Source organism: Podarcis erhardii, assembly GCF_964252035.2.
Source record: "Podarcis erhardii genome assembly, chromosome: 12".
NCBI lineage: Eukaryota > Metazoa > Chordata > Lepidosauria > Squamata > Lacertidae > Podarcis > Podarcis erhardii.
Window position 1 is genome coordinate 3,764,251 of NC_138513.1, and position 24,441 is coordinate 3,788,691.

Here is a 24,441-nt window from a genome sequence, read left to right on the forward strand (position 1 = left end):
AATTTATATACCGCCCTATACCCGGAGGTCTCAGGGCGGTTCACAGAATACAGTGGTGCCTCGCAAGACGAAATTAATCCGTTCCGTGAGGCTCTTCGTATAGCGATTTTTTCGTTTTGTGAAGCAAGCCCATTGACAGCTCAGCGGATTAGCGCTATTAGTGGTTTAGCGGCTTTTAGCGGATCAGCTGATAAGCGGCTTAGGGCTTAGGAAAAGGGGGGGGGGAAAGGGAAAAAACCCTGCAGGAACTCGCAAGACATTTTCGTCTTGCGAAGCAAGCCCATAGGAAAATTCATTTTGCGAAGCGCCTCCAAAACGGAAAACCCTTTCGTCTAGCGGGTTTTCTGTCTTGCGAGGCGTTCGTCTTGTGGGGCACCACTGTAAAATCAAAATATTAAACCACAAAATACATCATCAAAATAAAATACAACAACCCAATAACCCCCCCAAAAAACTATTTAAAAATGGCTGTGCTGTTTTTAACTATCTTTATGTTCATAGATTAGGGATGGGTTAAACCACAGAGCCTAGGGCTTGCCGATCAGAAGGATGGCGGTTCGAACCCCCACGACGGGGTGAGCGCCTGTTGCTTGGTCCCTGCTCCTTTAAAGAAAAAAACATGGCAAACCTGGGGGAGATCTTTTGCACATGTTGCAAAAGCAGCCCGGAATCACCAGGAACTGGACGGAGGAGGATGGCCCCCCCCCCAAGTTAGCTGGACAACTTACTTGTAGGTCCTCCAGTGAGATATATCCGATGAGCACCCGCAAGCCGATCTGGGCCATCTCCTTCAAGTCGGAGGTGCCGTTGGCCAAGTGGTGCCAGACGCCCAGTTTGTCCAACAGGCTGTTGACCCCCTCATAAACCTGCAGCCAAGGAAGAGAGAAGCAGAATATGAAGATGCAAGGACGGCCGACATATGAGAGTGCTGGAGGTGAAATAGTTAAACAGGTTACCCAATCAGGACCCAGGGGGTGGAGTCAGAGGGGCTATAAAACCAGCTCTGGGAGGAGTTCGTTGGGAGTTGGGTGGTTGGTTGGAGTGGGAGTGAATTGGGATTGGGGGAATTGGGGTTGCGGTGCTCATCTCGCTTTATCGGCCGAGGGAGCCGGCGTACAGCTTCCGGGTCATGTGGCCAGCATGACTAAGCCACTTCTGGCAAACCAGAGCAGCGCATGGAAACGCCGTTTACCTTCCCACCGGAGCGGTACCTATTTATCTACTTGCACTTTAACGTGCAAGCGAAATAAGTTGAGTCAGGAACAGTAAGGAGATAGGAAGACGAGTAAATATCTGAGACGTGATTTAGTGAGAGAGAGCAGATAGCGGAAGTTATAGGTCTGGATAGGCACCCCATGACTGTAATTGACCGATACCGTTTAGGAAACCACACGCTTGTTAAACTGCGATAAATAAATATGTTCCAATTTAACAAGGACTGGACTCAGTATTGTCCCAGGTAGGGTCTGGGTGGCGGCGGCGAGAAATAAAGCGGTGGCAGAAGGGATCAATAGACGGTGAAACGTCCGGGGACCCTGTGTGATCGCCACACCGACCTCTTACGCTCCCTGAAGGCGGAGGATTCAGAAAGCCACCTAGGGTCAGGAGTGAGCCAGCAGGAAATCACACCAAGCAAGCCGGAGTTAACTCTTTATTAGACAAAGCATGATCTATCAGGCCTAATGAGCACAGCAAACCATCTCCGGTCGGTCTTGCCCCTATGAAGCCGTTGCAGAGACTGAAGGTCCCCCCTGCCTCCACACAGTGGCTCAAGTCCCCTCCTCTCCAGGGTTTTCCCCAAGCAATGAGAGACTTGAGTCGGCATGTCACCAAACCCTCCTCTGCCCTCTTCATGCCTCTTCTGGTTCTGGGAGACAAAAGGGGACAGGAGCTTGTTGCAGCAGGAGAGGGAGACCTCTGTGATTCTTCACTCATTTTGGCCTCTGCTCGAGTGTAGGCTGAGCTCCTGACACAGGGATGATGGGAGTTGTAGTGCGGCACCATCTAGAGCAGGGCTCAGCAAACTTTTTTTGGAGGGGGCTGGTTCACCGTCCCCCAGACCTTGTGGCGGACCGGACTGCGCACGCACGCAGCAAAGGGGGCTTCTTTTTCTCCCCAGCCCATCCCCTCCCCCTGCTTTCCTACCTCCACCGCCGCTCTGTCGGTGATTGGGAGTCGGCAGTGCTGGTGGCGCCTCTCCTTTCGGGGCCAGCTTTCCCGGGCGCCAGCCATGGGGCCAGCAGGCACGCCAAGCTCCAGCCCACAGCGTGGCAGCCATGTGGAGAGGCGGGCAGGCGAGCAGCGAGGCTTCCTATCAAAGCCCAGCCCCCTTCCTCTGCAGGGCGGCGAGAAGCCAGGAAGAGGGAGGGAGGAGGTGCCAGTGTGCGGGGGGGGATGCTGCCCGGAAAAAAAATTTGGCGGGCCGGATCCAGAGGGCAATTTGGCCTGATCCGGCCCATGGACCTTAGTTTGCTGACCCCTAATCTAGAGGCACCAGGATCGCCATCGTGGCATAAAGCAGGGTATGCAAGCTCCTGCGGTCAGACAACTGGGATGCTATAAGTGACTTGCGGCAGCACCAAAGATGCACAGATCTGCGTTGCCATTGCAAAGGAGGAAGAGGAGGAGGAGGAGACCTGATAATTTAGGCCCCTGAATCCAGCTAGAAAGCTTCCACCAACCTTCTCGCTCCACAAGGCCTGGTTGCTGTGGCCCTCGGAGAACAGGAAGTCCTGGAGGAGGCGAAGCAGCTTGAGAGCATTCTGCGTGAGGCTGGGCAGCATGGCGGGGGTGGCCTCCTTGATGTCCGTCAGCGCCGACTCCATCATCATCTCCAGGAGGCTGGGAGAGAAAGAGAGGTGAGGCAGTGCTGACCTTGAAAGCCCTAAACGGCCTTGGTCCAGTATACCTGAAGGAGCGTCTCCACCCCTATTGTTCTGCCCAGACACTGAGGTCTAGAGCCGAGGGCCTTTTGGCAGTTCCCTCACTGCGAGAAGCCAAGTTTGCAGGGAACCAGGCAGAGGGCCTTCTCGGTGGTGGCACCCGCCCTGTGGAACGCCCTCTCATCAGATGTCAAGGAAATAAACAACTACCTGACTTTTAGAAGACATCTGAAGGCAGCCCTGTTTAGGGAAGCTTTTAATATTTGATGAATTACTGTATTTTATTATATTGCTGTAAGCTGCCCAGAGTGGCTGGGGAAACACAGCCAGAAGGGTGAGGTATAAATGAAAATAAATCAATAATAATAATAATAATAATAATAATAATAATAATAATAATATGATGTGGGGCTACCTTTGAAGGTAATCCGGAAACTACAACTAATCCAGAATGCGGCAGCTAGACTGGTGACTGGGAGTGGCCGCCGAGACCGCATAACACCGGTCCTTAAAGACCTACATTGGCTCCCATTACGTTTCCAAGCGCTATTCAAAGTGTTGGTGCTGACCTTTAAATCCGTAAACTACCTTGGCCCAGTATACCTGAAGGAGCGTCTCCACCCCCATCTTTCAGCCCGGACACTGAGGTCCAGCGCCGAGGGCCTTCTGGCGGTTCCCTCCCTGCGAGAAGCGAGGTTACAGAGAACCAGGCAGAGGGCCTTCTCGGTGGTGGCACCCGCTGTGTGGAACGCCCTTCCGTCTGATGTAAAGGAAATAAACACCATCTGACTTTTAGAAAACAGAACGCATACTTTCTTCCAAAGGCACCCAGAAAAGGTAGAATTTCTGGATTCAGTGCAGGGCAGTTAACCCTGCCTTGGCTCCACTGGCGACACTCTGCCCACCTCAAATGCCACGCCTTACCTGCGTTTGATCTCGTCCGGCTGGCGCACCAACTCGCAGGCCGAGCCCAGCTTGGTGAGGACCGAGAAGACCTGCCCGCGCTCTTTCCAGGCCGCGTCGTCCCAGCCCTCCACCCCTCGCCAGGTGACAGAGAAGACGATGTTGGTGAGAAGGTTGCACAGTTCTTCCTCGGGCGTCTGCTGCGGAGGAAGGAAGCAACAGGTGAGCTCACCCCAAAAGGAATTGTGCAGGCTTGGGAAAGGTTCAGAAAAGAGATGGGACCAAGGGGGTGGAGAGACTCCCCTGCGAGGAAAGCTGCTGCGTTTGAGACTTATTTTTTATTTTTTATTGGGGGGAGGAGTTATTTTGTCACATTACTGACCTTTGCACAATAAAAAGAACGCAAAGATTCAAAGTAAAGCAATTCTAGCGCCAGAGAAATAATATATTCTTGCAAGAGAAGGATAAATCTCATTTAACTCATATGCACTTCATCTCACAAATAAGCCGTGTGTTTTTTATTATGCTAGAAACAGATCGTTTGGTATTTTGACTTCTAAAGCGACACTAACATTGGTCTGACAGCGGTCCTACCCAAATTTCGATTCCTGGGATTCAGAGACTCCCAGAAACAGAATTACACTTTCTGATTTTTTCTAATGCTAGCTTAGTTTTAGATAATTGTATTTAGGATCAGACAAATACGATATCCGTAAGTATGTTTAGGGAAGCTGTCTCAACACCTCACACAGGAAGATGGAGAGGAAAGAGGCTCACCTGAGGGTTGCTGGTGTTGGAGATGCTGTCACTGGGCAAGGTATCCTGGTAGCTGGTGTCGTCCAGTACGTTAGAGAGGCTGGAGCTCTTCCTTACCCGTGTCCCCGGGAAGGGCTTGAAGTTCTCCAGTGGCGACGGGGTCCCCGGCAGGCTCACGGGCGTCTGGTCTCCGCTCTCGGCTGTGGTGGCCGAGCTGGTGCTGCCCAAATCCAGGCCGAGGTCGAATGGAGACATGGAGAAGGGAGACAGCGGGTGGTAGACCCTGTCGGCCGGGAGCGTGTCCCCCGCTTGGGGGGCCTCCGTGGCCCCGGGAGCGTCGATGGTGTTGGAAGAGGAGTGGCTGGCCAGGTCGGAGGAGTCGAACGACTTGAAGCCGTATGTCGGGAAAGCCTTGCCCCTCTGGCTGCTGGTGGGCGAGACCGAGTGGTCCGAAAAGCCTTCCGACAGCTCCGGGTCCGAGGCCTCGTAGCCCAACGGGAGGAAGACATCCAGATCCTGGAGGTCGGAGGCTGAAGGGGGTGCGGAGCTGGAGGGCTCCTTCCCGGCCTCTGCGCCCGGCTGGTCCGAGGCCTTCGGGAGATCCAGGCTGCCTCCGCCGTTGGCCGAGCCCGACAGGCTGTGCTGGCGCGACTCGTAGGACTCCTTGACGTAGAGCTTGGTGAGGGTGTCCTGCCAGCCGGCCAGTTTGGCCAGCTGCCGGACCGTCTGCTTGGCCGGGTCTTGCGGCTTGTAGATCAGGCGAAAGAGCTGGAAGAGAAAAAGGGGAGCCGTTGGCATCCAGGCAAGGGCAGGTGAGCTGGCAGCTGTTGCAGATGTTGACCAAAGATGTTGCAGATGTTGAGCTTGGCCCAACTTGGTGGGCATACCACAACTGAAAGCACAAATCTTCTGCCACAGTTCTAAGAACATAACCAAGACAGAATGCTGCTATACAGATTTCTGCAACAACATCACCATTCACCTGCCCACAGAGATAAAACTTGTTGCAATTGTGATGTGCATAACTCGGAAATGCCCAAAGAACAACAGAGGACGACGGCAAAAGCAAAATCTAGGCCACTTCACTTCAGAAACGTCATCCAGAATGGTTTAGAGCAATTTTTATTTTATACCTACAATGCCCATGTGATGTACAATTTTATTATCTTTTTTAAAAAGAATGGAAATATTTATTTCAGAGGCCTTATTTTTGGACATATTTTTTTTTTAGTGTAGCTCTGTTTTGTTTTATTCCGAAAGCAGCTGACAGCTGTAAACATCTTTACCCTTATGTCATGCCTTGTTAGCTAAGAAACAGGATGGGATCCCTTTTGCAACCATTGGTGAAATGTCTCGGGTCCCAAAAATGTTATAATAATAGACTTGTGCTTTACTTACGGAATGTAACATTTTTGGGACCCGAGACATTTCACCAATGGTTGCAAAAGGGATCCCATCCTGTTTCTTAGCTAACAAGGCATGACATAAGGGTAAAGATGTTTACAGCGTACTTTTCTTACAAGGAATTAGAAGACACTGTGTTTAAATACCGTAGATATTTAAATGTTTTTGAAAGTTAGTAACTGATTTTTTTAGACACTGCCAATCGCATGACTTGTGAAGATGTGTACTTGTGTGTAGTTGTTACATATTTATAACGGGTTGAATTCAGACTAATTCAGTTGCACTTAATTCTCACTGAAATCAGTGGAACAAGTTAGTCATAACGATTTCAGTGCAACTGATTTAGTCTAGATCCAGCCCACAAAAAATATTATAATGAAATGTTTTTAGAACGTTGGATTATTTTGATTGTTGTTAGCCGCCCTGAGCCCGGCTTCGGCTGGGGAGGGCGGGATATAAATAACATTTATTATTATTATTATTATTATTATTACCGTATTTTTCGCTCCATAAGACACACTTTTTTGCTCCTAAAAAGTAAGGAGAAATGTCTGTGTGTCTTATGGAGCGAATGTGAGGTCCCTGCAGCCAAATTGCCCAGGGGTGAAAAGCAGATCGTGCTTTTTATTTTTAGAAAGAGGGAAGGCGGTGTTGAAACAAAGCCGCTGAGCAGCTGATCGGCAAGCGATCGGGAGGGGAGATAAGGGACTCTAGCGATAAAGGAGGCTGCCATAGCATGAACCACAAAAATCAAACATCCACTGTTTCGTTCAGAATATTTTTTTCCCTTGTTTTCCTCCTCTAAAAACTAGGTGTGTCTTATGGTCAGGTGCGTCTTATGGAGCGAAAAATACGGTACTATAACCCAACGATGTCCAACTGGTTGACAGGTGGATTCCCTGGAGATTGCGGTCGATCGCAGGATACCTTTTGATCTCGTGATTAAAGAAGATGTGGAATGAATGTATCCACCCTCCACGCTCCCTCAAAAAAAGCTCCACCACTCTGGGTAGGTCACTGCCATTTTTTAAATACAGATTTATATAGATCATAGTCTCCCCATTGTTTTGCCCGGACACTGAGGTCCAGGTCCGAGGGCCTTCTGGCGGTTCCCTCCCCGCGAGAAGTGCAGTTACAGGGAACTAGGCACAGGGCCTTCTCGGTGGTGGCGCCCTCCCATCAAATGTCATGGAAATAAACAACTACCTGACTTTTAGAAGACATCTGAAGGCAGCCCTGTTTAGGGAAGTTTTTAAAAGTTTGCCCTTGCCCAGGCCTCCATTGTTGAATGTTCTGCAGACGGAGGCTGTTTGTTTCCCCAGTGACATGTGACTGGCTGATTAGATTATCTGTCTGCAAACTGTAGAAATGGCTCCATTTCCTTTCCTAAAGAAGCTGCAGAACTGTGAGTTGAACCCCATAAAAACAGGATTTTGAGCTTATCCTCAAAAAAAGGGACTTTTCCCTTTTGCAAAAGAAGCTGCACAACTGTGAGATGATCACCCCAAAAATGGGACTTTCCCCCCTTCCTCCTCTAAAAACTAGGTGCGTCTTATGGAGCGAAAAATACGGTAAGGGGATGCTGAGTGAGTGTGTGTGTGTGAGAGAGAGAGAGAGAGAGGAGAGAGAGAGAGAGAGAGAGAGAGAGAGAGAGAGAGAGAGAGGGAGAGGCAGGGCCGGTCCACCCATGATATGACCGCCTCAGGCGGCAGGATCCACAAGGGGCAGCAGATTTGGCCTCAAAGGAATGCTATCTCAGGGCCCTCGTATTTATGGGACCGCCTCTCCTGGTCTACCCCGCAGAGGACCTTAAGGTCCATAAATAACCATAGTTTAGAGGTCCCGGGCCCTAAGGAAGTCAGACTATCCTCCACCAGGGCCAGGGCCTTCTCAGTGATGGCTCCAACCTGGTGGAATGCTCTGTCCTATGAGCCCTTCAGGATTTAACCTCCTTCCGTCGGGCCTGTAAGACAGAGCTATTCCGCCTGGCCTTTAATTTGAATTCAGCCTGATCTTTTATTTCCCTTCTCTTCCCTCCCCCTCCCCTTTTATGAAGATTACCTGCTCTGAGACCCCACAGCTAATTCTCCCCTGGCCTCCTCGCTGGCCCAAGTGGGACCAATTCAGCCAGCTAGTCCTGGGGATTATCTAATGCTTATTTCCCCTAAATTGATTTCTGAATTTTGAATTTTATTGTTATTCATGTTTTTATACTGGATTTTATGCTGCTTTTACAATTAAGTGTTTTAAATTTGTTGTTAGCCGCCCTGAGCCCAGTTTTTGAACTGGGAATGGCGGGGTATAAATAAAAAAGTATTCTTATTATCTGCCCAAAATACTATAGAATATTTTCGTGAGTGTAATCCGACGCTTTCACCCTCTGTCGGCCTGATTTCTAGAGCCAGCTACGGGCAGATGGTTGCGATCGGCTCACACCCACATTATTTTCTACAATGTCCCTTGGAGGCCAGATCTGCTGCTGTCTTGTTTTCTCCTTCCCCGGAGAGCAGGACTCGAACCCATGGCTTCAAGTTACAAGAAAGGAGATTCTGACTAAACACCGGGAAGAACTTTCTGACAGTGACAAAGTGTAGATAAGCCTAAAAGATAGGAACAAAAGAGATTCCGACTAAACATCCGGAATAACTTTATGATAGCAAGAGCCATTCAACAGTGGAACGGTCTCCCTTGGGAGGTGGTGAACCCTCCTTCCGTCGGAGGTTTTTTAAAGCAGAGGTTGGATGGTCATCTGTCATGGATGGTTTAGCTGAGATTTCTGCACTGCAGGGGGTTGGACTAGATGATCGCTTGGGGTCCCTCCCCACTCTATGATTCCCTGGCTACCTCCCCTCCCCAATGCTGCCTCTACAGGGGCCTCTTGGAGAACAGGAGGTGCTGCTGGTCTCCTCCCAAGTTTTCCCCCATTCCAGCTCTTTATAAAATAACAATAACAATTTATTATTTATACCCCACCCATCTGGTCAGGCCTCCCCAGACACTTTATTTCCCCCTTGTCGCTGATGCAGATCTTCCCTCGACCCTTCTTCCCTGGCAAGAGAGGAGGTTGCCACCTGAAATGTCCCAGGCCAGTCCTGGTGTGAGCGGGGGGGGGGGGGTGCGCATTTAGATTTCTGCCTGGTGCAAATGCGTCTGTGAAGTAGTTTGGCGATAGCATTACAGCTGTGCTTTTCACAATCCTGCCTTGAAGAGCGTTAGAGAGATTCGCAGAGGAGAGGGCTATCGGTTTCTATTACGATACGATACGATACGATAATCTTTATTGTCATTGTCCCATACAGAACAGTGAAATTGGGAAAAAATCTACATCAGTCATTCAAAAACCCACAAGCCTGCTATCCCAGCCTGGTTAGCCCCTAAAAACTCTGATACCCCATAACTGAATACAATATACTCACACATCGACTACCTTAAAAAGGTAAAGGGACCCCTGACCATTAGGTCCAGTCATGGCCGACTCTGGGGTTGCGGCGCTCATCTGGCGAACCAGAGCAGCGCACAGAAACGCCGTTTACCTTCCCACTGGAGTAGTACCTATTTATCTACTTGCGCTTTGTGCTTTTGAACTGCTAGGTGGGCAGGAGAGAGACTGTCTATCTTACACTGCATTTAAAACCAAAATTGCATTTGGGTAGAAACTGTTTCTCAGGCGGCTAGTCCTGGCCTTTATAACCCGGTACCTTCTTCCAGAAGGTAGAAGCTGAAAGAGATCATTTCCGGGGTGCGCACTATCCTGTGCTATCTCTGCAGCTTTCTTATGGCACCTGGAAGCGTAGATTTGATCCAAGGTGGGAAGAGTGCACCCAATTATTCTCTCTGCAGTCTTTACAACCCTGGACAGCATTGTTTTTTCCCTGGCCGTGCAGCTCCCAAACCACACACACAGACCAAAAGTTAATACACTCCCAACAGCACAATGGTAAAATGCCATCAACAAGTCCTTTGAGAGATTGTTTTTCCGGAGAATTCTCAGAAAATATAACCTCTGCTGTGCTCTCTTCATCAGGTCTTTGCTGTTTTCTCCCCAAGTTAGGTCATCTCTCAACTCCATTCCCAGAATTAGCCATGACGGCTGTGCTCTGCCTAGTTGCAAGCAGCAATGCTTCTGAACACAAGTGTCCCTCCCCTGGCACGCACTTATGCACTAATGCGTGGTGCCGGGAAATAGATAAACAATTCAATTCAAACCTGGCAATGGCGGGAGAGAGCTGGGTGTCCCCTTGGGGTCTCTGCCAACTCTACAAGTTGGCATCTCCCACTGGCAGTTCTTTGCCTAAGACCCTGCACAGCGGCTGCCAGTCAGAGCAGATTCCAGCGGCTCCAAAGGCCCAATGGCCTGACTCTGCGCAAGGCTCCTTTGCATGCTTTTTCGTGTGCACTGGGCTGTTTCACCCTGCCCGGATGAAGCATCCCGGGAGCTGGTAAGATCCTGGCTCCACCCCTCACCTCTCTGCAGATGTCCAGCCTGACTGTCAGTTCTGCCCGGTGCGAGAGGTAGATCACGGCCAACAAATCCTTGTAGTTCGGGGTGTCTGGGGAGAAAGCAAGTCAGCAGAACACAGTCTTGACTGGAGCAAAAGGAAACAGCAGGGTGCTCAATGGTTCCTCCCCCCTCATTTTAGCCTCACAACAATCCTGCGAGGTACCGTATTTTTTGTTCTATAGGACGCACCTAGTTTTGGGGGGAGGAAACAAGAAAAAAAAAAATCTGAATCCCAGATGCCAGAACAGCAAGAGGGATCTGGCTTCTGGGATAGCCGCTGGGATAGCTGGTCTAGCTTTGCGCAAAGCCTCCGCAGGGAACGGGGAGTCTGTGCCCTGCGGAGGCTTCGCGGGGCCATCCAAAAGACAGAATAGCTAGAGGGAGTGCTGCACAGCACTCCATCTCGCTGTTCTGGCTTCTGCGACAGCCTGAGATGCCTCTGCAGGGCAGCGGGGTGAAGGCACCCTGCTGCCCTGCGGAGGCTTTGCGCAGCTAACCCCGAAGCCTTTGGAGCGCAGCGCGAGTTCCTGCTGCGCCCCAAAGGCAAATAGCCACGACCCATCTGGCTCTCCAGGCTTCAGGGAAAGCAACGCGTAGCCTCCGGAGCGCAGAGGGAGCGCTCCCTCTGTGCTTCGGAGGCTTCGCGTTGCTTTCGCTGAAGCCAAGGAGCCTGCATTCGCTCCATAGGACACACACACACATTTCCCCTTAATTTTTGGAGGGGGGAAAGTGCATCCTATAGAGCGAAAAATACGGTAGGTGAAGTTGAAAGTGAGCGATGGGCCCTAGATCACGCAGGGAGCTTCACGGCCAATTGGGGATTCGAACCCTGGTCTCTCCCGGGTCCTAGTCCGATACTGTCTCAACAGTTCCCAAAGTAGGAAGGACTGCCCCCTTGGGGGGGCGGACACTGGGATTATCTAGGGCAGTGGCTCTCAAAAGATGTATTTCTTCCACAAGAGGTCCGAAGGGTGGCAACATGAGAACAGGGCCTTTTCTGTGGTGGCTCCCTGCTTGTGGGCTGCTCTCCCCAGGGAGGCCCGCCTGGCGCCTACATTGTGTATCTTTAAGTGTCAGGTCCTGAGCTGTTTAAGGCTTTATAGGTCAAAACCAGCACAGCTTGGAAACTAATTGGCAGCCAGTGCAGTGCAATATCCTTAAATGGTGAGCAACCTGGCCGCTGAATTTTGCACCAGGTGAAGTTTCTGAACCGCCTTCCTTGGGCCTTAAAGGTAAAGGGACCCCTGACCATCAGGTCCAGTCGTGGCCGCTTCTGGCGAACCAGAGCAGCGCACAGAAACGCCGTTTATCTTCCCGCCAGAGCGGTACCTATTTATCTACTTGCACTGGTGTGCTTTCGAACTTCTAGGTTGGCAGGAGCAGGGACCGAGCAACGGGAGCTCACCCCATCGTGGGGATTCGAACCGCCGACCTTCTGATCGGCAAGTCCTAGGCTCTGTGGTTTAACCCACAGCGCCACCCGCATGCTTCCTTGGGCCTTACCTGGCCCAATCACTTGCTCCCAAAGGTACCGGATCAGCATGGAAACCGGAATGTCGTTCAGGTATGAGATGAACCCCAGGAAGCCGACGTCCTTCAGCTTCAGACGCTGCTTGCTCCGTTCGTTCATCTTCTCGTACTTCAGCATTTTGTACAGGATCTGTGTGGAACAAGGACGAGGAAGCTAGCATCCCGTGAGAATGGGAACCCACCCACACCATAACTGTGGGATGTACCATTACGGAAGCAGTCAAATACAACATTTCCTGTTTTCCTAGAGTGGACACACAGGGGAATGTTGCTCCAGACAGAGAGGACTTCCTGTCTTACCTGCTCTGGAGCCTCGCCAGTGGCGTAGCGTGGGTTGTCAGCACCCGGGGCAAGGCAAGTAATTTGCGCCCCCTAACCCGTGGATTTTAGTAGGGGCAGAGAGCTGAGAGTGCCAGCGCCCCCCCCCCCGATGTTGCGCCCGGTGCGGCCGGCCCCCCCTGCACCACCCACGCTACGCCACTGCTCCTTGCCCTGTGTGCGGCCAGGTAGATGGGCTGGACCGTAGCTGACCCAATAAAAGGGCTAACCACGCAGCCACCTTCCTCTTTTCCACCTCCATCGTTCTGCCTGGACACTGAGGTCCAGCTCCTTCTGGTGGTTCCCTCGCTGCGAGAAGTGAGGTTACAGGGAACCAGGCAGAGGGCCTTTTCGGTGGTGGCACCCGCCCTGTGGAACGCCCTCCCACCAGATGTCAAAGAGAAAAACAACTACCAGATTTTTAGAAGACATCTGAAGGCAGCCCTGTTTAGGGAAGCTTTTCACGTTTAATAGGTTATTGTATTTTAGTGTTTTGTTGGAAGCTGCCCAGAGTGGCTGGGGAAACCCAGCCAGATGGGCGGGGTATAAATAATATATTATTATTATTATTGCCTTTCCCCATTTTTCCTTTCTGACTCTTCCCTGGGCTCTTAGCAGCAGCATGTGGCTCATCCTTACAAGAGGATGGAATCTGTACGGTAGACTACATAGCTCAGACTACTTTTTCTCTACAACTGTAACGACAGCCTGCCTTTGGGACACTACTGTGAACGACATAATCAGTTCCGGAGGTCCATCCGTCCGTAAGTCGATCTGGGTCGCTGGCAGAAGCGACGTTGTGCGCAAGTGCATTCGGCAGCAGCGCGCTTCTGCGCATGGCAGAAGCAGATTCTGCGCGTGCGGCAATCGCGGCAAACCTGTTACAGTGGTGCCTCGGGTTAAGAACTTAATTCGTTCTGGAGGTCTGTTCTTAACCTGAAACTTAACCTGGAGCACGCGAGCCCCAGGAAGCCTGCCCCCAACAGCTCTCTCACCTTGAAGATTCTCTCACGCACTTCGTCCGAGAACTTCCGCTGGACGAGCAGCGAGAAAAAGATCTCCACGTTCCCCGGTTCAAAGAGGAACGTGTAAATCTGCTCCTGGGATGGAGAGCTTTTCAGAAGGCTGTGGATCACCTCCAGCACTCCGCAGACCTGCGGGACAAAGCAGAAGAATGGTTAAGAGGCTTGAAACATACAGAAAGATGTCGGCAAGAAGGCAGGGTTGCTGCACGAAATCACAATAACTTGAGGAAAGCAATGTGGGTGTTAGAGCTGCCCGAGTCTCTAGATATATCAATGTAGGTAAAAGGTAAAAAGGTTAAAGGACCCCTGGATGGTTAAGTCCAATCAAAGGCGACTATGGGGTTGCGGCGCTCATCTCGCTTTCAGGCCAAGGGAGTCAGTGTTTCTCCGCAGACAGCTTTCCGGGTCATGTGGCCAGCAAGACTAAACCGCTTCTGGTGCAACGGGACACCGTGATGGAAACCAGAGCACATGGAAACGCCGTTTACCTTCCCGCCGCAGTGGTACCTATTTATCTACTTGCACTGGCGTGCTTTCAAACTGCTAGGTTGGCAGGAGCTGGGACAGAGCAACGGGAGCTCACCCCATCATGGGGATTCGAACCGCCGACCTTCCGATCGGCAAGCCCAAGAGGCTCGGTGGTTTAGACCAGTGATACATCCATGTCCATCGTGTTAATACAGCAGTTCACCAAGTCAGCCGTTCCCAGGTGGTCGCCCCCGTAGATGGTATGGGGTGGTGGGAATTGCAACCCAGAATCACCCAGAGGGCCGCCGACTCTAAAATCTTGTCTTAAGGATGGATAGAACAAAGGAGCCCCCCACCCAACACATGGAAGAGAAAGAGTGGCCGACATGGCAGATCTAGAAATGTGGCCCCCAGTTACGAGACAAAGGGAACTAAAATTTGTGTAATCGCAGGAAGTTTCAGCCGCATCGTCCTATAATCTTCTGTCCTTTAGTACACACTATTGAAGGCACAGCTGGACAGGGATCTAGGAAATCTGGTGCTGATGCTACTGGCACTGGAGGCCTGAAATCTTCTATTCTAGGGGTTCCCAAATTCCCCCCCCCCAGTTGCTGAGCGTCTTGGTGGACCACTTAAATGATTTACCCCCCTGCCTGCTGCAGCAGTCGTAAACTGCTGTGCTAGATGCTGCACGGTTTTAAATCGCATTGTTATTGCTTCCTCATTTTCATATATATTGGACCACAATTTGAAATTGTAGAATTGTAGGGTTGGGACCCTGAGGATCATCTAGTCTAACCCCCTGCAATGCAGCTGTCCCATACAGGGATCAAACCCGCAACTGTGGCGTTATCACCGCCATGCTCTAACCAGCTAGGCCATCCAGGCTCCTGTTCCACAGGACTCAAAATTGAAAAACAATATAGGACATAAAAGAAGCAATCGAAATGCAATTGAGAATCATGAAATACAATATAGGAAATAAAAGAAGCAACCAAAAGCTGATTAAAAATAAAATGTACATGCCATCTCCCCTCTTCAAAGTTTCACATACACACCACAGACCACCTGGATGAACCTTGTGGACCATTGGTGGTTTGTAGATCACAGCGTGAGAAACCCTATCCTATTCCAATACTCTAGCCTGGGGAGGTTCCCTTTCCTTAACAGGTTTGCTGTCTTTCCCTGCCCCCCTCCCATACCTGGTGCTCATCATTCACAGCAGCAAGGTAGTTCACGGTGCTCTGCATCTCCTCAGTGGAGAAGTTCCTGCAGAAGAACTCCTTGATCAGGCTGAAGAGGGACGTCTGCACCGTCTTGATGTCATCAGTTGCGATGGGCTTCTCCTTGTAAGTCCTGGAGGGGAGAGAGCAAGGGAGGGTCACCTAGAGGGGCTTGCTTTGCTGGGTCAAGACAGGAGGTCCACATGGTCCAGGAAAATTCAAAACAATAGGCATCAATGCAGAAAAATATTGGAGAAGAGCAAGGGGAGACTCTGCAGACACTTGAAGGTTGTGTAGTGATGTATGGAAGTGAGAGCTGGACCATAAAGAAGGCTGATCGCCAAAGAATGGATGCTTTTGAATTCTGGTGCTGGAGGAGACTCTTGAGAGTCACATGGACTGCAAGAAGATCAAACCTCTCCATTCTGAAGGAAATCAGCCCTGAGTGCTCACTGGAAGGACTGATCCTGAAGCTGAGGCTCCAAGACTTTGGCCACCTCATGAGAAGAGAAGACTCCCTGGAAAAGACCCTGATGTTGGGAAAGATGGAGGGCACAAGGAGAAGGGGACGACAGAGGACGAGATGGTGGGACAGTGTTCTCGAAGCTACCAGCATGAGTTTGACCCAACTGTGGGAGGCAGTGGAAGACAGAAGTGCCTGGCATGCTCTGGTCCAGGGAGTCACGAAGAGTCGGACACGACTAAACAACAACAAAGCTATTTCCACTGAGTTACCCAACATGGCCAACTTTCTCCAACATTTTATTGCATTCCACCAAGTTTTCTGCAATATAAGAGGGCGACAAGAGCAGGTCAACACTAAATCACACCAAGTGAGTGAAGTTAACTCCTGCATACATATTGTTTATGTACACAATGACAGCAGCAAGGATGCTCCCCAAACAGTATTTCCTTCCTCTGTCCCCACAATATAAGAAGAATATCCAAACTCACCCGTAATACGTCCTAATGGAGTCTAGGATGTACTGCACGCCATATTTCCTACGGATTCTCTGCTTGTGGTCCTTGATGACGTTCGACAGGTACTGGATGTGACCTATGAAGCACGGAGGTGGAAAGTGAGGGTAAAAGGTAAAAGACCCCTGGACGGTTAAGTCCAGTCAAAGGCAACTCTGGGGTTGTGGCGCTCATCTTGCTTTCAGGCCGAGGGAACCGGTGTTTGTCCACAGACAGCTTTCCAGGTCATGTGGCCAGCAGGACTAAACTGCTTCTGGCACAACGGGACACCGTGATGGAAACCAGAGCGCACAGAAACGCCATTTACCTTCCCGCTGGAGTGATACCTATTTATCTACTTGCACTGGTGTGCTTTCGAACTGCTAGGTTGGCAGGAGCTGGGACAAAGCAACGGGAGCTCACTCTGTTGCGGGGATTCGAACCGCCGACCTTCTGATCGGCAAGCCCAAGAGGCTCAGTGGTTTAGACCACAGTGTCATCTGCGTCCCTGGAAAATGAGGGAGGAGAGCCCGGCACAGGTGAGAAACAGGCTGCCTAATCTCAGATCAAAGTTGGCAGGTTTTCTGGCGCCATGTGTGCGGAACACCTGCCCAAAGGTTTCCTGGCATTACAGGTGTCGAGCCACATGAAGGCCACTTTCAATCGCGCCACACGAACATCGGAAGCTGCCTATGCCAAGTCAGATCACTGGTCCAACTAACTCAGGCTTGTCTACACTGAACGGCAGCTGAGATTCTCTGGGGCTGCAGGCAGGGACTCTACCTTGCAGCTCTACCTGGGAATGTCAGCGATTGAACCGGGGACCTCCTGCATGCCAAAGCAGATAGAATAATAGAATTGTAGAGTTGCTGACTTTTAAAGCCCTAAACGGCCTCAGCCCAGTATAACTGAAGGAGTGTCTCCACCCCCATCATTCTGCCTGGACGCTGAGGTCCAGTGCCTAGGGCCTTCTGGCAGTTCCCTCGCTGCGAGAAGCCAAGTTATAGGGACCCAGGCAGAGGGCCTTCTCGGTGGTGGCGCCCGCCCTGTGGAACACCCTCCCACCAGATGTCAAAGAGAACAACAACTACCAGACTTTTAGAAGACACCTGAAGGCAGCCCTGTTTAGGGAAGCTTTTAATGTTTAACAGACTATTGTATTTTAATACTTTGTTGGAAGCCGCCCAGAGTGGCTGGGGAAACCCAGCCAGATGGGTATACAGTCATACCTCGAGTTGAATGTGCTTCGGGTTGAGCACGTTCGAGTTGAGCTCCGCGGCAACCCGGAAGTACCGGAGCGCGTTACTTCTGGGTTCCGCCGCTCGCGCATGCGCAGACACTCACAATGCCATCACGCGCATGCGCGGTAGCGGCGAAACGCAACCCGCGCAGATGCGCAATCACATCTTGCGTTCCGTTTGGGATGCGAATGGGGCTCCGGAACGGATCCCGTTCGCATCCCAAGGTACCACTGTAAATAAATTATTATTATTAATAATAATAATAATAATAATAATAATCTTGATGCTATCCTATACTACAGTGAAGAGAACCAGTGCCCTATAGGAAGCTGCTGTATACCAAGCCAGAACAATGGTGCATCAAGCTCAAAATTTTCTACGCGGGCTGGTAGTGGTTCACCAGAATTTCACGGCAAGGGTCTCCCCCAGGCGTTTCCAGGCACTGAACCAGGCACCATCTGCACGAGAATCAAGCGCTCTTCCACTGAACTGCAGCCTGTCGCAACACAACCACACAAACACCCTTCTACTGGGTTGGGGTGACAACACCCTGAACCAGCAGGAGCACTCGAGTGGCGGGTGCACAGCTTCAACCACGCCACCTGTCCGTCCCTGGGGCTGCAAGGGCTGGTCTAAGCTCACCCAATCGGACGGCAAAGTCGCTGTTGCTCCAGATCCGGAAGTCAAAGAGCAGGAACTGGTACAGGAGGTGCAGCAGAAAGTTGTGTCCTTCCGCGGCCACTTGCTCCATGAGGATTTGAGAAGCCATCAGAACATTCATGTCCATCGTCTGGCTGGAGACCTGCAATGCAGAAAAGATAAATCATGGCTGCCTGGTCAAAGAGAGGTGCAGCCAGGACTCACCTGGGCCTTCACTTAGCCCTCCCCCTTTGTTCTTCCATTCCACCCTGCAAATCCAACAATACAGAAGTCTAAGCTGGATTTCTATTAAGTATTTTAAATAAAGAGATCCCAAAAAATCTAAGAGAGGTATTCTGTATGCAACTGCAGCGGCTCGAATGCTTGTGGCCAAGGGATGGAAAGATCACGAGGCTCCAAAAATAACAGATTGGCAAATCAAATTACAGGAATTGGTGGAGATGGCTCAATTGACTAGCAAACTCAGAGGAAACTCAAAGCAAAAAATTGAGGGAAAATGGGATAGTTATAGAAGATATGTTCAAAAATACAATAATAGTTTTAACCCCGTGCTAGCATTCGAGTGATAAAGGAACTAAAAGGAGGTGGACAACAATTAAGGATTTATTATGTTTTCAGAATGTATTGGAAAATTTATATAGAAATGTTTATTGTTTTGTGTACATTCGATTGTAAGATAAAACATATGCAAAGGGACTTGACAGGAAGTAAAAGTCGAAGAAAAGATTTTGTAAGATAAAAGGGGAAAAAATATTTACTTTCATTATTATTTTTTGTGGGTGGGTGGGTGAGTGTCTGTACATATGTGTGTTTTTGTATGGAATGTTTGAGAGGAAATAATACGGTAAATAACAAATAACAAACTAAATATTGATGTATGCAATTTTTATTTCTTAATTATATTTAGTGATAGTATGGTTGTATTGTTTTTTGTAACATAAAATCATTCTGTAAAAATTATAAAATAAAATAAAATAGACTGTGTGGTTTATAAGCAAGCCATCTTTGTGTTTCTATACAAATAATTTAGATACATTGGCCACTTGGGAACCTAAATTACACTGCCTGTGTTTTCTCGCTGCTGTACTGAGAAGCACATAAACCTGACCTTCTAAGAGTTTGTAAGTAAACCACTTTTAACTCACCAAATGTGTGGTCTCTTTCCATGCAAAAGGAAGTGGGGAACTTTGGAAGCAGGTGAGAAGGGGAGATTTGAAGGTCTAGCAGCCTGTATTTCGACGCTACGCTTTGCTGAAACTTTTGTGATATTAAATCTCTGCTGGGATCCTCTCACCAAAGAGTACTTGCCCCAAACCTGGACCTCAGCATCTAGCGAATTCTCCCTTTTATTACAGCTCGTATTTCCCCTTTAACCAAAATGCAAAATGCCAACACATTTCACCTGGAAAAGTCAGATACCCCGATCAATCTCACCAAGCCTGGCACCAGCATGAAATCGCTTACCTTCTGAAGAAGCGCTCCGATGATGGCTGGCCCCTGGCATTGGACCAGACTCTCCTGGTTGACTGGGTGACAATGGATGAAGTTCTTAATCAGCAGCAGAAATGCAGCTACCCCGTTCCTTTCCAGTCTACCTTCTGTGGGTGGAGGGGGAAAGAAAACTGTTTTGAAGGAAAGGATCTTTGACCCGTGGGAGAGGGAGGGCTGGCAGGAGCTAACAGTTTCAGGTTAAGAACGGCCCTCCGGAACGAATAAAGTTCTTAACCCGAGGTACCACTGTAGCTGGTCAAGGGAGCCATGGACTCAAAGAGGTTGAAAACCTCTGCCACAAAGCTTTAATATTCATTAAAAGCAATCATTAAAAATGAGCCTTTATAGAGCAGTGTGGTAAAGTGACCAGTGATGTTCAACAGAGGCTGATAATAAACAAACAAACGGGTTGACACAAAATTCACCCTGGATACCTCGATAACCGGAAGATTTCCCCAGCGGGATGACCATGCCCTGGGCGTTGCGAGAAGAGGTCAACTCTGGGCCCACCAAGTCGTGGGTTTCCTGGTGGTCTTCTGACTCTTTCCTCTGAGACGCCACCTGGTCCAGGAGGGGGAGCAGCACCCCCATTCCACCGACGCAATTCACCACGTCCTGAAAGAACCATAAAGCCCTGTGAAACCATCGGAGGGCTCTCCCCCAGGCTGGCTGGTTTCCAAACCAAGATGTGCTCTCCCAAGCCCTGCTAGTACAGCGATTTGACTGCACCCCAGAAGGTGGACTCCAATGTCTCATGAGACAGAAAGGTGCCAGGAAGGATGAAACGGTGAAATCTGCTATGATTAAATGGGCACAAGATGTTGGACATAACATTATGTTGGCTGACTGGGAACAGTTATGGACCACAGGTATGAAGTTTACGGCATGTAATGCCTTAAGAGGGAATATTATGAAAATGATCTACAGGTGGTACATGACACCAGTCAAGCTCGCAAAAATATATCATTTGCCCGATAATAAATGCTGGAAATGTAAAGAGACCGAAGGTACATTCTTTCACCTTTGGTGGACGTGCCCAAGGATTAAGGCTTTCTGGGAGATGATCTATAATGAAATGAAAAAGGTATTTAAATATACCTTTCTGAAGAAACCAGAGGCCTTCCTCCTGGGCATGGTCGGCCAATTGGTGTTAAAGAAGGATATTACCTTTTTTATGTATGCTACAGCAGCAGCAAGAATACTCATCGCAAAGTATTGGAAGACACAAGATCTACCCACCCGGGAAGAATGGCAGATGAAGGTGATGGACTATATGGAACTGGCGGAAATGACTGGCAGAATCCGAGACCAGGGAGAAGAATCGGTAGAAGAAAGTTGGAAGAAATTTAAAGACTATCTACAGAAACATTGTAAAATTAAGGAATGTTAGAAGGATGCTGGAATGAAGTTATGTGGTTTTAGCAGTAATGTTATAAAGGAGTATGTAAAAATGGGTTGTCAACAGGTGAGAATGTAAAGTTACAATATATTAAGATAAATGATTAAGATAAAAACAAAGATGGAAAGGATTTGCTGAATTAACTAACTGAACTAGAATACAAAAAAGGGAGGTGTGAGGAGGTCAAGGAAACAAGTAAATGAAAGATAAGTTATGGAAAAATTGATTTGTTTTTAATTGTTTTTATTTTTCAGTTTTTTGTAATTTTTTGTTTTATTATTTTTTTTCTTACTTTTGTAATTTTTTGAAATTTTAATAAACATTAAAAAAAAAAAAAACAGAAAGGTGCCAAGAACCAGTTTTCCTGGGGGTGGGTTATGAAGCTGGTCTTCATTGCTTGAAGGACAGGGGCCAGCATCTAACTGATTAGGTGAGAGATAAATATAATAAATAATCCATAAACTTTAATGATCTCTGATCTTTGGCCGTACTTGTAGGTGTTGATGGAAGCTGGAGCGCATCAAGTTCTACAGGGCCATGGGGTCCTCATTCTTGCTTTACATAAGAGCCCAAGAAGAACCTCACTGGGCTCATCTAATCCAGTGGCCAACCAGGTGCCCATTGGAAGCCCACAAGCAGCTCCTGGGCATAGCAATGCTCTCTCGCCAACTCAGGTTTCCAGGTAGCAGAAGGTAGTTATCATGGCTAGTCGTCCTCAGTGGTTTTTAGCAATGGTGCCTCTACAATGGCTTGGCCATATCCACAGAACGGAAGATGGCAGGATCCCCAAAGATGTGCTCTATGCAGAGCTGGCTGTTAGAATTCCTGCTCCGTGATTGCAGTCATGGGATTGTTGTCTATTACATGACGGTGTGTGTTTTTCCTCCACAGAGTGGGAAGTGACGGAGACAGGATGTTTGTGTTCCTGTATTCCGTGAAGTGGGACTATTGTCCTTTGTTCTTTTTCTCTTTGCTGTCTGATGCTAGAGAGAGAGGGAGCCATGTTGCAGTGCTCCGTGTGTGTTTATATGTAAATAAAGTAGATTAGCCAAAATGCTGAGTTGCTGAGTTCTGTTACGCAAACTGAGAAGACTCTGTGGATCCCTAAGTGTGCCGGTGTCTGTTGGCATTGGTCACTGTGGTGTTCGGGCTGAAGAAAGCTTTTGAAGATCCTGAACAATCGACAAGGAGGGAGAGAACATGCCAGTCAGGCATGTGTCTCTACCAGGGTCCTACACGAGTGTAGGACGAGCTCCTCACACCTGCTTCAGGCACCAGGCCTGTGGGCCGACCAACTCTGCACTACAAATATGTCTGCAAATGTGACACGGAACGCTGGCAACATCAACCTCACATCAACCTCACCCTGTGGGAATCCCTTGCAGACGAACGCAGTGCCTGGAGACCATCTGCCCTGGCTGCAACGAAACATGTCTCTCCCATATCAGTCTCTACAGCCACAGCAGGCGCTGCAAGTTCCAGCAGTTTGACCTCACCCCCAAAGGAGCATCCTGTCAGTTTGCATTTCTCAGTACAGAGAATATTGAGATGATGTGCAGAGATATTTCCTATTCTACTTAATTCAATAGGTTCTGAAAGCTTCTCTGCGTGAAATAAACTTCATGATGTTTGGGAGCAATGCTCACCCTACCTATCGGTAAAGTCTAATAAGGCTACAGTAGGATTTCTTTAAAAAGCAATGGGCTCGGCAGTGACAGGAAGCAACGCACAATGAATGCATATGCAGCAATTGCAATGGGACTACTCTGAGGGAAACAAGCAACTGGTGCAAACCAATGCACTCCGGTCTTCTCTGCAAATTAAGCTCCCTGAAAATTCTGCCCCCCAGGGCCCACCTTTCTGACCGTGCCCATAGACCTAGAACGGAGTCAAGAGGTGACCCGCCCAACGGCTGCTGCGTCACGACGCCCGTACCTTGACATCCCAGTTCACCACTTTGTGTCCAGTCAGCCTCCCGTCAAAGAAGTGGTTCGGGGAAAGGTCCAGGCAGATGTTGTTCTTGCAGGCCTAGAAAGTCACACGAGAGGGAGGGGAAGTGGAAACTTAAGTATAAAGCTCTCGGTTTGGGGAACTCACAGGCTTGGTGAAAGAGGACACGTCCAAGCATGTGGAATAATAATAATAATAATAATAATAATAATAATAATAATAATATATGATTTATACTCTGCCCAGCTGGCTGGGTTTCCCCAGCCACTCTGGGTGGCTTCCAGCAAAATATGAAAATACAACAACTCATCAAATATTAAAAGCTTCCCTAAACAGGGCTGCCTGAAGACATCTGGTCTTCTAAAAGTCAGATAGTTGTTTATTTCCTTGACATCGGATGGGAGGGTGTTCCACAGTGGGCGGTGGGCGCCACCACCAAGAAGGCCCTCTGCCTGGTTCCCTGTAACCCCACTTCTCACAGGGAGTGAACCGCCAGAAGGCCCTCAGAGCTGGACCTCAGTGTCCAGGCTGAATGATGAAGGTGGAGATGCTATTTCAGGTATACTGGACCAAGGCCGTTTAGGGCTTTCAAGGTCGGCACCAACACTTTGAATTGTGCCTGGAAACATCCTGGGCGACAATGTTGGTGTTTCAGGACCGGTGTTATACGGTCTCAGTGGCTGCTCCCAGTCACCAGTCTAGCTGCCGCATTCTGGATTAGTTGTAGTTTCCGTGTCACCTTCAAAGGTAGCCCCACGTAGAGGGAATCGCAGTAGTCCAAGCAGGAGATAACCAGAGCATGCACCACTCTGGGAGACAGTCTGCGGGCAGATAAGGTCTCATCCTGCATACCAGGTGGAGCTGGTAGACAGCTGCCCTGGACACAGAACTGACCTGCGCCTCCATGGACAGCTGTGAGTCCAAAATGACTCCCAGGCTGTGCACCTTGGGACTTGTCGCTTCTTAGAGAGGGCTGAGGGATGCTCCAGCCTTGATGCTCACCTGCGGTGTGTAATACAGCAGCAATTTGCTGCCGAGCTCCAGGAAATCCCCTTCCGGCTTAAAGGGCGACGTCACATTTGGTCCCGAGGAGTAGAGCGCCTTCACTTGAGCAGGCTGGAGGACTTCGTAGAAGATGGAAACGGAGCCCAGGTGACCCTCTAGGGAGGTGGGAACCCCCCACTCCGTGTCCTGGCTCCCGGCCACCGTGACCGAAACCACGCCTTCCCGGGGGGGCTGCGGGGGGATGGGCGTCCAGGTGTGGGGGGCCAGGGAGGCCGGGAAAGATTGGGAGCGGTTGAGGGAGGGGTGGGATGGGAAGCCCAGGTCCGGCGAGTGGGACGGGGAGGGGTGGACGGCGGAGGTGGTGGTGGTCCGGTGGCCGGCTGAGCCGATGCAGCAGGAGGTGAAGGACTAGGAGAAAAGATTTGCAAAAAATAAAATAAATAGGTGTATTTGCACGTGGAGCATCATTTTTGTTCCAGCCTCGTTGCAAACGAGCACGGGGAGTGTGAGGCTGGTGCAGCGAAGTTGTGGGGTCTGCAGGGCTAGAAAAAGCGCCCCCCGCAAACTCCCCACACATCTGCCGGGGGGCTGAGGGGAGTGTTTGCAGGGGGTTACATCAGCCTCCCCCCGCGTGGATAAAAATCAACGATTTTTTTAAAAAAATCGGATTTAAATCAGATTTTTAAAAAATAAAAAACAAAAGTTTGGTTGTGCTTAGACTAACCTTG

At 49.5% G+C, this 24,441-nt stretch overlaps 1 protein-coding gene across 8 annotated transcripts in view; it reads right to left on the reverse strand.

Annotated features, from left to right (window-relative positions):
* The window catches only part of NBEAL2 (neurobeachin like 2), a 220,973-nt gene that overhangs the window by 52,305 nt on the left and 144,227 nt on the right, over positions 1 to 24,441 (reverse strand). For 7 of the 8 annotated variants that reach the window (XM_081834115.1, XM_081834111.1, XM_081834114.1 and 4 more), the window contains 14 exons: positions 23,711 to 24,121; positions 22,694 to 22,786; positions 19,794 to 19,974; positions 19,333 to 19,466; positions 17,851 to 18,010; positions 15,965 to 16,067; positions 14,990 to 15,143; positions 13,290 to 13,448; positions 11,950 to 12,106; positions 10,410 to 10,495; positions 4,563 to 5,309; positions 3,807 to 3,985; positions 2,682 to 2,841; positions 729 to 866 (listed from right to left, as the gene is read on the reverse strand). In XM_081834115.1, the coding sequence (XP_081690241.1) occupies positions 729 to 866; positions 2,682 to 2,841; positions 3,807 to 3,985; positions 4,563 to 5,309; positions 10,410 to 10,495; positions 11,950 to 12,106; positions 13,290 to 13,448; positions 14,990 to 15,143; positions 15,965 to 16,067; positions 17,851 to 18,010; positions 19,333 to 19,466; positions 19,794 to 19,974; positions 22,694 to 22,786; positions 23,711 to 24,121 (2,862 nt within the window). The remainder of the gene's footprint in view (positions 1 to 728; positions 867 to 2,681; positions 2,842 to 3,806; positions 3,986 to 4,562; positions 5,310 to 10,409; positions 10,496 to 11,949; positions 12,107 to 13,289; positions 13,449 to 14,989; positions 15,144 to 15,964; positions 16,068 to 17,850; positions 18,011 to 19,332; positions 19,467 to 19,793; positions 19,975 to 22,693; positions 22,787 to 23,710; positions 24,122 to 24,441) is intronic. The other variant, XM_081834113.1, reaches the window with a different exon arrangement.